The 13,630-nt window shown below is 41.5% G+C and overlaps 1 protein-coding gene across 4 annotated transcripts in view; it reads right to left on the reverse strand.

Annotated features, from left to right (window-relative positions):
• ZFYVE9 (zinc finger FYVE-type containing 9) overlaps window positions 1-13,630 on the reverse strand; it is a 57,973-nt gene that overhangs the window by 10,045 nt on the left and 34,298 nt on the right. For all 4 annotated transcript variants that reach the window (XM_074545794.1, XM_074545796.1, XM_074545795.1 and 1 more), the window contains 6 exons: window positions 13,423-13,546; window positions 12,169-12,291; window positions 10,733-10,888; window positions 3,899-4,123; window positions 1,531-1,613; window positions 721-825 (listed from right to left, as the gene is read on the reverse strand). In XM_074545794.1, the coding sequence (XP_074401895.1) occupies window positions 721-825; window positions 1,531-1,613; window positions 3,899-4,123; window positions 10,733-10,888; window positions 12,169-12,291; window positions 13,423-13,546 (816 nt within the window). The remainder of the gene's footprint in view (window positions 1-720; window positions 826-1,530; window positions 1,614-3,898; window positions 4,124-10,732; window positions 10,889-12,168; window positions 12,292-13,422; window positions 13,547-13,630) is intronic.

Below are 13,630 nucleotides of genomic sequence, written 5' to 3' on the forward strand. Positions count from 1 at the left end.
CACTTATTTTACTCATATGCTTCTTGCAGGGAAATTCCCTCTTGAGATAAAGCTGCATTCTGCTCTGATCTTACAAGAACTTTTACAAATACCATTCTGCTCAGGAGGTTTGCTCTCCCCCCAGCTCTGACAGGTTTCAAACCACCAAGTTATCCCCCCTCTCTTCAGACAGAACACGAAATCAATCCCTTCTCCACTGTTCCCTTTCATTACTGCTCAAATACCTCCTCCCCCAGCTTTCTCTAGTTAGCAGCACTAACTCCTACAGATGCTGACTGATTTTTTCACACCAGAAATCAAGTATAAAATTTCAATGTTGAGGGAACTTTTACATAAAATAATCAGCAATCCAACAAATACTACTAAATGCTTTGAGTGGGAACACACAACAAATGAGAAAAGCTAATGCATGTTTTCTTCCTTGTTTTCCTCAAGTGTAAAGTTTGTCAAATTGCTCAAATCAAACACATGACACTTGATGTAAACAGTTCAAAAATCTGAAGAAAAAGAGTTTAAGAGTTTAATTAATAGTAAATGGAATTACATTCTTCCTCTGAAGCCAGGCTCATTCACTTCCAAAAGCTGTGTGCCTCACACAGTTGCTATTTGCTTTTGAGACATTTTTCCTTAGTGGTAGTGAATAAAATAAAAATTCCTCTAGATCCCAGGTCCTCCAATCACAAAGAAACTGTACACAAATGTATGTTTTATAAGCATTACCTCATTATATCTGTTGCTAGGTATTTTGATGCTGGTTTTTCTGACTTCCATATCAACCACTAAACCTTGGACCACAGGCAGTGTGTACTGGTAGTTTCTGAAGTCCTGAGAATTAAAACAAGATTTCAAGTCAGGCATGATGATCATCATTAACACTGCAGGTTTCATAACTATCCTGGTGACTACTACTTAGCCCATTCAAATAACTGTAATCAGTGACTGGAAGGCAGGAAGGGACAGACACACCACAGCATGTAACCCATGTAATTGCAGTACACAAATGAAAAAAATATCTCCTATATCAAAATTAATGTTCTCCAACCTTGAATATCATCACTGTATGTGAGAAAATTTGCTCTCTGTGTTCTGTTACTAGATGGAGTTATTAGTTTTTCTAGCAGTGAGATTAAGTCATGCATCAAAGAATATTTCCTATATTGAAAATATTTGCCAAGTAGGGAGAGATAATAACATCCCTTCAGTCAGGGCACGATGTAATCAGAGACCTGTGACTGCACACTGTGATGACCCAGCACTTCTGAGGAAGCAGTCTGAGCAAACAATGCACTTATTTCAAAATCCAAACATCCTCCAGCAGCCAGGTTTGGGATACTGATTTGGGAACCTTGTTACAATTCACTGTGTTGCTGAAAGCTAACATGCACTCTCAGTAACAGCAGGGAAATTCACCCAAATCCCCACTACTTCCTCTTGCATCTCCTGGGCCTTCCAGCTGCTACCTGGAGCCCCCATCTCCCCACAGAGATCCACCCACACCAATGGAATGCACAGATTCCATCTCAGACTTACTGCAAGGAGGTTCATGATCGTGTGTCCAGTCTCTCCAAACAAAGGCTTACGGAATCTGACACTAAAGAGTGGGCATGGATAAACTGGAATAAAACAGAAAAGAACAGGTCAGATGGAAATTTACATACTCAGATTGTGCAAAACCAGACCCAAATATCATGTCCTCACTTGAATGCAGTAAGCAGCAGCTAAAGAAGAGACTGGGAAAACTGGAATTTAAAAAGAAAAAGGAGAAGGGTTCAACATTATAATGACCTCATGTGCCGTGGCTGCTTGCCCACTGTTCTAGAAACAAGAATAATTATGTGGAAAGCTTACAGATGCCACACTGCAGAATGAACTGAGTGACCTGGGCCCTGATGGCAAAGATGACCTTTCTAAGTCCTTCTTGGAAATGGCTTCTATTTTTGCACAACCATCCTGCTGCTCTCCACTACAGCATCATCAGTCTTTCAGTTCTGTGGCTGACACGTGACACTCAAGTGATAACCCAGATTATTTTATTTCCTGTTTTCATTATTTCATCAGGCAAACTCCACAGGGGTACATCAAAAACCATTTAAAGGACATTCACGGTATGTCAGTGATGTAAAATATCTGCATTCCTTGGCTGACATCCATGCCTGTCAAACATCTGTGATGCAATTCTGGATCTGGTTGCATTACGTTATGTTGCAGCAGAAGCCACCACAATGCCTGGAACATGACTCATGCTCTGGCACATAATGCCAAGGTTTCCTAAACACATGTTTGAAGGAGGATTCCTGAGCTATCCTCAGGCAAACACTCAGCCTGATTTCCCCAAATGCCACACTCCCAGTTCCCAGTGTGGCCAGAAGGGACTGCAGAGCGCTCAGCATCATGTGAATAACATGAGGATTTCCTGATGGGAATCAGCTCCAGCCTCTGCACGCTGATTTGATACCTGGAAGCACCACACACCACAGGCAACCAACCCCTGCACGGTGCCCTGAGGCACCAGCAAGGGCTGAATTTCCTGCGTTTAACACTGGTTTCAAGCTCCATCCCAGATGCACCGAATTCCCTGAGCCTGGGCTGTTGGGCTGATCTGTGGGTGCTCAGCAGATCTTTTCTGCACACCCAGCAACCCCAGGGCCTCCTGCATCTGATCTGCACAGCCAGCACTGCACAGGTGCCTGGGATCTGACAGCTCCAGCAGCAAGGAGGATGGAAGGAAAGCCAGGAAACCTCCCAGGGAGACACTGAGGCAGTGCCCTGCAGCCACAACTGGCACAGCTCAAGGGAATACCTCTAAATCCAAACCACAGCTGTGGGAATGATGCAAAGCCTGGCTTCCCAGGTACTTTTCCTTGTCACTATCAAAATACTGCTTTCTGTGCTCAGAAACAAATGTCACATCCAAAACATGAGCATTTTTGTTTGTTTTTCTAAATACTGATGGGAATAAATGCACTACTTCAAAAATGCCTGCAGGTACACACAAAAACTTACACACCTTTAACATGAATGTTTCTTTGGACAAGTTTAACCTTCAGTCCTCATCCTCAGAAGGCAAATTTTGAGGATTTTATTTTTCTCCTCCAGCAAAACACACATTTTGTGGAAAATTCCCGATGTGCTCAAAACTTTAAAAGTTAAAGGGACAAATCTCTGCACAGTATATTATAAAACTTATTTTCTTAAAATGTTCTGAAAGAGTTCTGGGAAAAATTAGCAACAGACCATTTTCATAGTAATTTAGATTAATGAGACATGCCAATTAAAACTGAAGATGAGTAAGACATACAATTTTTGGCCCATCATGGTGGACAGACTGCCAGTAATGTCTTCGCTCCAGCAATGGAAAATGTCTTTTGAAAATTATTTTAACTTAACTTTATGCCAATTTCATGCTAACTGCTAAGATTTTGTTCAGATGAAACATTCTCTCCAGCTTATTTATTATTAGTTCCAACAGTATTTTTGCAACAAACTGCCAAGTCTGTTGCCCCTGCACACATATTGTTACTCTCTGGCAAATGAACATGGTTCTAAAAAACTAAAAGGAAATGGTCTTTCATTTCAGCATGGAAAGAGCTTAACATCTCAAAGTTACCTAGTGCTAGCCACACCAGCTAATCAGACTTGTTCTGCACATAACTCTCAGGTACTAAAAGGATCCAAACATGCTCAGAACTAGATTTATCGCCACAAAACCCTCCCTGATGAGCCAGCAGAGTTGTAAAAAGGCCGTAGGTCCCACCACCACCTGAGTGCTGCACTGTGGCTCTGACACACAGCCCTCCCCTGCCTGCTGGAGCCTGGTGGCTCTGACAGGAAACACTCCATGGCTGGGGATGCTCTGGAGCAGAATTCACCCACGGCCCTGCAGAAGATGAATACTCACGCCTGTATTCAGCTCCGAGCCTCAGCATCAGGCGGATGGGGAACACCTTGGCCCAGGGGGTCTCCCACTTCTGGATGAGGATGCCAAACAGGTAGGGTGGGGTTGGGAGCACCAGGTCCTGCAGGGACTGATAGGTGGCTGCAACGTACAAGAACCCTCCGTGTTCTTTGCTTCCAAGGAAGCTCTGGCTGAAAAAGGAGTGTCCCAGGTTGCCAACAATGTTACCTGTGGGAAAAAAAAGAGTTCATTGCTTCACTGGATTGAGAGCTGTATCAAGAATGCCAAGAGTTTTTAAGATAGGGTAATAAAATCCGTGTTAAATTCACTTTTCTTCCTGGAGCATTAATGTGTATTAACCACACCTGAAACAATGGGTCAACCACAGCTGCTCTGGGCAACCTGTGCCAGGCTGAGACTGCCCTTTCAGGACACCACACGAGAGTTCAGACCAGTATTGCTGCTGAGGTGGTACCTGAAACCTCTCCCTGGCACTTTGTGGGGATGTCCCCACAAAGCCTTTTTTCAGGGCATTACAGATATTAAAGGGAGCTCCATTGCAGAAGCTGCTGTTGTTTGAACTAAACTTTTGGATTCAGCTGCAGTTTAAGGAGGGATGTGCACCTGGTCAAACAATTAGTGTCCCCTGGTTGTCCTTCCACTTAGGCAAACCACTGGGGTGCTTGCTCAGACACATACTGAAGATCTGGGTCATTTCAAGAATTACACAAAAGACTGTTTATTTCATTAGTACACTTAATGTAAAATGCAACTGAGAGAGACACAGGGGAGAAACATCACCAATTTTTATTCACATTTTTACTCTTTGATGCTTCTGATTTCCAAAATTGTTTACACTCAAATGGCTGAATGAATCTGAATGTTGATTAGGTTATTATAGCATCCAACACAGCATTTAACACTGAAGCAAAGAACCATGGTGTGATTCCTTTTACCAAATGACAACAACAGCATGCAAATAATGTACAGAACAGCTGATCACAATTCTCCATAGGAAGATGTGAATATTAACAGTGCTGATTTGCTCTCAAACAAAAAGACAATTTCAGAGAGCGTGGTGTGCTTGATCACACCACTCATGAGGAATTGCATGGGACTGAGGTACTCATGCAGACCTCCTGGGCTTCTGGAGCAATCCCAGCCTTTCCCACCTGCAGACAGAGACTGCCAAATAGGAGTTTCTGCTCCTTCACCACCTCATAACAGAGTGTTTGTAGCTGAACTCAAGGCAGTGCTGTGCACCTCTCCATCTGCACATCCACTGGACACGACCTGGGGAGTTTCTTCCTTTTACACACACTCAGACAAATGCCAGGTTTTAAGTAAGTAAAACCATGAGTCACAGAGGTGATACTTTGACATTCTCTATAATACAAGTTATAATAACACAGCTATTCCAGCCCTCCCTCTGGAGATGTGGCCATGCTGCTTTGCACCTCTCCAGACCACCTTGGCACAATCATCACTCAATATTGTCCTTCACATTCCCTTGAGTCCTCCAGCTTTACATATAGTGACTGGCAGGTCTGTAAGCAAAAGGTTCCTTTTATACCCCAGCTCAAGGGGTTCCTTATTTTTCAAATTTCAGGGCCCCTTTGTGGATTTTTTTTTCTGTGCTCACAAACGCTGCACAAAGTTAGTTATTAGGTTCCCTGTTAGAAGGTGACAGCTTTGGCAGCCCAGCATCCCATAGCAGGGTGAGGCTCATTCAGAGTTTGCCACTGTCCTACAAAGCCAACCTGTAATTTTACAGACAGACACAGGCCAAAGCTGACATGATCACCCAGATCAAACTCCAGAACTCTTAGAGTGGCTACAACATCTCAGCTGAGCATGCTTGATGAAAAGCAGCTACAGGTCAAACCACCATGAATAACAGAGCCACATCAAATATCAGCTGCTGAGAATCCCTGCTCCTGCCCATGTGCAAATGCAGCTCTGTCAGCTGTGCTGGGACACTGCTCAGTGAAACACCAATGCACCAACGTGGGCATACTGCTAGTGAGTGCAAACCAGTGTATCCACTGGTGCTCATGAGAAAGATTTTCACTTATCTAAAATAGCTGCTGGCACTCGTTTGCTTTTGCAGTTTCCACCTACCCTCACTAATCGCCTCTTCTTCATTTATACTTCCTTTTCCCCTTCCCATCTGTTCTTACCCAAATACAGCTACAGGCCTGATAATAAAGTTACTTGGTGAGGTTCTCAGCTCCAACAACATGATCACAATAATCCTTTTTACCCTTCAAGTGTATGACGTGTATGAAGTGCCAAACTGCACCGAGTTCTGCCCCCTTCTCTGTGGATTTTCTGAGTGTGAGAGGCCAGGCAAAGTGCAGCTGTACAATCCTGTATGCATCTGAGACGTGTGGCACTGCCCACTGGAATGACAAAGCAACCAGACATTTCCACTTGAGACTGGTGCCAAGTGCTGCAGCAGAAGGGGATGACTACTTATCTTTTCTGTTTCAGGAGATGGATCCTCAAGGCTCACATGCCTGGGATGCCTCAATAATAATTTTTCAGCCAACGGAAACGTGGAAAAAGCCCTCAGAGTTGAATCTGCAACTCAGCTGTTCAGCCCTTTCCTCCCAGAAGCCACAGCATCATAAATTACTCCTCCTGACACAAGCAGCTTCCACAGTGTAGGATCCAAGAGGCTGCCACCGCTTTAAGAGGACAAATTACTGGGATTAGGTAGCTGGGCTGCAATTCATTATTTATAACAGCTTAAGAGTCTGGATGTGGACAGCATGGGAAGAAGTGTTTTCCTACACACTTCTTTAGTGCCCTTTTCAGTCAGCACAACCAAGTCAAAAAGCCTCTTTGGGCTTGTCCCTGAAACATTTCTGCCCTGACCAGGGGCTGTCAGTCTGTCCTGCCGTGTCTCTGAAGGTCATTCCAAGCCAAGGCCCCAGTGAGAAGTTGCTATTCCCAGCCTGACATTGTCAAACCAAACCCACTGCACCATTACACATTTTAAGCACAGAACTGTTTCAGAGGCTTGTAGAGAAAGTGTAGGCGTCAGAAAAACCTTCAAAAATAACTATCCTTTGCAAAAGCATGTAATTTAATTTAAAACATATCACAACTTCCTTTCTAATGAGGCAATCTCAGAGTGAGCAGAAAGGTGCCTTTCCATATATTAAGTTCCAGCACCTGACATTATTTAGGAAGTGCTCTAAGTGTGCATGATGCATCTAAAGTAGTTCTGCAGGAGGTCAGCACTTATCCTCGTCTCAATTATACTGGGTTATCCTTGACTTTAAATCTCAAGCATCCCTACAAAGTTGTCCAGAAAAAAAAAATGCTTTTAACCATAGTGTTTTGAATTCTTCACTTAGATATCTTTCCATGACGAACAATGTGCTTTGTGCAGCAGTTTGGCAATCACTTCTGGCCTCAAAACAGTCTACACCAGGAAAGGTAAATGAGGAAAAAAAAAAGATTCCTGCATTTGTCTATTGCCCTCAATAGTAGTGAAGCCAGTTAGATACTTTTACCAAAAAACAGTAAGGCTAAATTCTTAATATATGCTTCCCATCTTTTGGTTAATTCCAGGTCAAAAAAAGGTAATGGCATCCAAACTCAGGCAAGGCATTTATTTGTGGCTTGGGGAACTCCAGCCAGAACAGCCAGGAACTGCCATGTACCAAACTCTGCTGGCATCCTGAAAACCCCAGCACCCCAGTCCTGCAGCAGGAGATGCAAAGCAAGATTCACCTGTGAACAATCTTGCCAGATGGATTTTCTTCGAGAGCAAATGAGCACATTTCCTTTGGAAAAGGAACACAAACCCCATCACTACAAGAGCCACAGAAGAGCCAAGGCCAGGAATGTACCTTGATGCCCCAACACTGAGAAAAATCTCCATATCAGCTCCACATTCAAAATTCTGGCCATGGTCAGCATCTCTTTATTGAAACACATCAGAAAGCAATTTGGAAAGAACTTCCTCCTATTGCCAAGGCCATAATGCTTCACTGACTACCAGGAGAGCAGCAGCTGCCAGCACCCAAAACTTCCTCAGGCTACTCTGTGGCAGCCTTCCTAACATCACTCACTCACCTCACTGAAGTTTGATTTTGTCTCCACCTTTCCACAGATCAATTGGTTAACCTGTTCTCTATTCAGAACATACATGGGCTTCTTTACACATCTACAATTAACTAACACCATACTTAATTAAAACCACACCGGGTAAAAAATGCAAAAACAGTGTCTGGGATAGACCCACCCTCACAAGGAATATCCCGGTTAAAGCCATTTCAGGCAGTTGCCAGATTTACATCTGCACTACAAAAGTAACAGCAGCTTTTGTTGTTTTGCAGCACAGAGCTGATGCACTAGGGCATCTCTGGCAGCACTACATTAACACACCCAACTGCCTCAAAGTCCCCATTCACACGGACAGAAGTCCTCATTTTCCCATTCACTGCCAGGCTTATAGCCAACAGACAAGGATAATCATGGGATTACTACTACAGCAGTGCAACTATTACAACCACAACAGAAATCATTAGCTTCCAATTTCAAAATGAGAAAAGCAACACAGCAGGGAGCTTGATGACAGAGGGGCCAGAGGAAAAGTAAAGTGATGAAAAGTGAGCAGCAACAAATACTTGCCTTAACTGACTTCATTTTTTATAACTCACATGCATATAGTTTACAGTGAAAAATACCATTTTTTCCTGCAAAATCTCTCTGCTGCTGTCCTACCAGAGGCAGCCTGCAAACAACACCCAGCACAGAGGGCAGGACTCTGCCTCCAGAACAAGTTATCCCTTCAGGAAAGCGGAAACATCTGGGAAGAGGCATGAGTACATACAAGGACTTTGTGCTTCTAGGCTTAAGCACAGAATCCAAGCTCCTAAATTCATGTGACTCATGAAGAAATCATTTGCTATGGACTGGGCTTTAATCCAACAAACAAAAAGGGATGCTGTGTTTTCCCACTGAAAACAAGACCAAGAAATCTAAAATCACTTCAAAGCAATATCAACAACATAAAAAGTAATTCTTGCTTCCATTCCAATAAAAAGTACTTTTTTACAGTACATTTATTACAGTATATTTATTTTATTACTGTTTTTAAGAAAACTTATACTAAAGGAAATAAATAAAAAACATCCACAGAATTTACTTCAGTTTCTTCATACAGAATATATTTAAGCCAATGTATTATATAATGAAAAATGAAATGGTGAGGCAGGCTGTTAAAAAGTCTCTAAATTCTACTGGGAATTCTTGTTTGCTCTAAATGTCTAAATCATCTCATTGCCAGGAGAGGTGCAGTACCTCTGAAATGAACAGCTTGGAAAGCACGGCTCCACCTACAAGAGCAGAACTGCTAACCACTTCCAAGGGATTACAGACACCAAACTGAAACCCCTACAGCATCACCTCCTCTCTGCCTGAATAATGTTTAAAGCAGCCAAGTTACAAATATGCTAACAGATCCTTCTGCCTCTCAACGCGTGCCTTGGAGAGAAAAAAAAGGCTGGATGTTGAAAAAGCATTCCCAAGCGCTTTGGGAATTCATCAAGGTGCACTATCTACAAAAGCTGCAGGCATTATGCAGTAGCTGAAGGTGTCTGTCTGCTCATCCTTCATGTCTGAAACACAACACACAGCAGATCCTACCAAAAGAAAACACACAGTGGAATTCTTCAACAGCAACATTGGGTTTCTGATTAACAACTGTACAATAGTAAGCAGCTCTTTGCACCAGTGGAATTGTAGGATATCAAATTACTACCACTACAGTACTAAAAGAATTCCAAATACATTATGTAGGAGTTATAAATTATGTATTTCTGTAGTGTAATTATACAGAACTTCATAGCAATATACACACCAAGCTGGATTTATATCTGCAATATACATATATACACATTTATATACACATGCTTGCCATTTTTCACATCTATCTCCCTCTGAATAACATCATTATAAGACAAAGAAAATGAATTGAGGTTTAGAACAGTGGTTGTTTGCCATGCACACAAGATCCATTATGACATGAGAGAATAATACATTCTGAACCTGGCAACCTCTCTGGACAAGCTGACCTTTACTGTACAAAGATATTTTAGGAAACAAATATCTTTCATTATTTTATTAAAGTACCGGATTCAATCACTCCAAAGGCATCACGAATGATACGCAGAACCTCCTGTAAATGTATTTTCAGCACATAACCTTAATGTGATCCAATTTCACCTGTGGAAAATAAGCTTTATCTTCTGATTAGTGGAACCAAATACTTGCGTATTTCCTTATGCAAGGATTTTTGAATTCTAAGGTCCAACAATAATACCTAGAAGTGGAAGCCTATTAATTTAGTAAATGCAAAATGTGCAATGGTTTATATAAAAATCTTCCAATCAAGATACAAAAATTCAAACTTCAGGGATTATTTCTGAAATGCTCTATAGTTAATTCTGGGCACACATATGCATATATTATTTTAAAATATAAATAGGATCTCCATAATGTAGTAATAGACACAGGCAGTATGAGAATCAAACTTCTGAACTACCTGGTCAGGAGATACTGAACATACTATCCACAAGAATTCTCAACATTTTCTTTCTGGCTGGAAGATCTTTGGAGCAGCTCCCTAGGTTAGCAGCATTTTATCTGGTGAGATGACTAGAACATTGAATACTAACAACCAACAACTCATCCCCCTATCAGCTTTGATGCTTATTCTCTCTTTATATTTTTGGTTTCTTCAAAAACAGCCATTTGCTGTGACAAAAATGTATGTGACCCTGTATGATTTTTAACATTTTTAACAGAGAGCATTCCTACCTGCTAAGGCATCCCGGTAAAGTTGCACAAAATGGTTGAAGATATCCTTAGGCAAACATTTCTCATCAGGCAAACACTGCAGGAGAATGACGATCTCCGACTGCCCCACGGCGTGCATGCCTTTGGTGGTGAAACACCAGCACTTCCTGTTCACATCTGCACGGATGGAAACATGGATCAGCAGAGCAGAACTGCAAAAAGGATCCCTACGTTTCACTGCAGTGACTAAACCTGCAAGGAGCAGTTCTACAGCACGTGTTGTTGTGTTATCTGTCACACAGACAAATTACGTCCTACATCCGTTACCGTGAGGGCAGCACATCCAAAACAAGAGCAGCTCAGTAATTCCCACTTTACAGCTAAGGAAGAGCCAGAGTATTACAGCTCCCAGTCAGATCTTGGGATTAACACCACAGAGCAGACTTTTAGCAGTTTCTGTATTCAAATGAAAGGACAGGATTTCAATGTGACTGAAGGAGCCTGGGAACAGGCCAGGCTGCTGGCTGTGTGCACCATGATCCTGACAGCTAAAACGGTTTCACACAGTGATATCTTCCTTAATGGAGAGCTGGATGTCAGGTGTCTCCATGAGACCTCACTGTGTTGTTCTGCTTCACAGGAATGTTAGTAATGATACATGCTCTGAGCTTCATTTCTTGAGAATATTAAGTTGTTTAAATAAAACCCGTGTCTACAATATATTATCTTTTTATACATATGGAAAACATTGTATTGCAATGCAAGAGATGCTGAAAGGTTTATAAACAATTTATTAATACAAAACTGTCCTTCCCAATTTCTCCATGGTGTTTCTATCCAGCACAGATCAGCTGAGGAACTGACACAATGAGAAGCCATCCTGTGCCTCCCCACTCCTCCCTCAGCACAGGCACAGGACAGAAAGGGACACAAGAGGTGCACAGGGGAATGGAATGGAATGGAATGGAATGGAATGGAATGGAATGGAATGGAATGGAATGGAATGGAATGGAATGGAATGGAATGGAATGGAATGGAATGGAATGGAATGGAATGGAATGGAATGGAATGGAATGGAACCTCTGCACTGTCATGGGATCCCATCTGCTTTTTCCAGGAATGGGATGACAGGGAAATAAGTGAAGCAACCAAAGGAAAATGGGTGATAAAATACCCTGTCCTACTAAGCTCCACAGGGGACATTGATCTCCAAACCTCAGACTGGAGGCTCCATCAGCTCAGTTTCTATTTTCTACATAAAATTATCTGTACTGATACCTAAATCATGAAAAAAGGGCCTTTTGACATTTAACTTAATATGGCTCAATACAAAGTTTTCAACCTGTATACTTTTTCTGAGACTATCCTACCAAATAAAAATGCTGCTGTTCCTATTAACAATCTAGATAACATTCCCCCTCTCATAGACTAAGACTTATTTAATAATAAACACTTACAATTTACTATTTTTACCATGGACAGCAAATTAGCATTTAAAACAAATACTAGAGGGTCAGGGCCACCATCCTCCAGCTGCTGCATGACAGAGATCTGAGAAGGTCTCTCTTCCACAGCATAGTCTACAAAAGAAACAAACACAATGGAATCCATAAATTACTGGTACAAACTGTACATTATAACCCCAATTCCAATTTTTTTTACTGTTGTGACCTTTTAGACAAAACTTATTTAAGTATTGCTGGTTTAAGTGATTGTTTCCAAGACTGGTATTTTCAAACTTCAACAATTTCTGAGATAGCCTCTATACATCATTTAGAAAGGTGCAGCTGGTATCAGAAAAATAACTATTTTTCAGTACCAACTAGAGGAGAAAATTGAAATCAAATTGAAAAATGCGTCACAATGTCAACTGAAATCCCAAATGACTAAGAAGTTAAGAATTGTTATTTAAATCACAGCAAGGCTGAAGGGCATCAGTTCCAAACTACCATAAACAGCAAACACAGGATGGAACAGATTTGAAATTAAATGCTGCTCACATTTTGGTTTTGACACTATTCTGAAATAAAAGGTTACTTCCAACTTAACATTAGAAATGCACTGTGTCAGCAAAATATCTAATAGGAATAAAACAACCAAAGAGAAAATAAATACATTCCAGGGATGTATTAAAGGATGTCATGAATCAGACTGTGGAAAGCAATTTCACATAAACAAATACACATTTTCTAATCTTTTCAAAATTAGTTTTTAATTTTCTAAAGCCTCCTCATTTTGGATCCTTCATAAAGGGATATCACAATGACTAAAAGCTGCACTGTGGCAATGATGTGCAATAGTGCTGTTGAATGCAGTGCTTGGGGATGCCTCAGACAGAGCCCATGTTCTAACAGAATTTCAGAGAAGGGAAGCATGAATATTCAAAAGACTAATTAAAACCTATCTCTGTTTGAAACATTCCCCACAGTCCGATTAGCAAAGAAATTAGCACATGTTTCTGGACTGCAGTTAATTTTTTGCTTCATGTTTTACTTGTTACAGGAATTTCACTGCAAGGTGGGGCTTTTCCTGGATGCAAATAGGGACCAATTGTGCAAAGGAGTGGCCCAACATTTACCCACGAGTGCTTACTGAGAATTCTTTCCAATACTCAGCACACTGCCAGCATCTTATTTTTAAAATAAACACACCAGCCACTAGGTTATTGCATCTGGTAAGCATAAAAGCTGGCTGCCAAATTATACCCTCACCTCCTTTTACTCCAGTGGAGATGAGAATTGGAGGAAGACCATCTTCAGGAATCAGATTCATTGCACTGCCAACAGGACTGCCAACCTGAGTTATATTTCCCGAGAACACAGAGGCGTTATCAGCCTACAAGAAGCAAACAACAAGGAAGGACAGCATTAAAACAGTAATAATAATAAAAATGTAAGAGCTGGCTAGCTAAATTATTCT

This window comes from Zonotrichia albicollis, chromosome 8 (assembly GCF_047830755.1).
Source record: "Zonotrichia albicollis isolate bZonAlb1 chromosome 8, bZonAlb1.hap1, whole genome shotgun sequence".
NCBI lineage: Eukaryota > Metazoa > Chordata > Aves > Passeriformes > Passerellidae > Zonotrichia > Zonotrichia albicollis.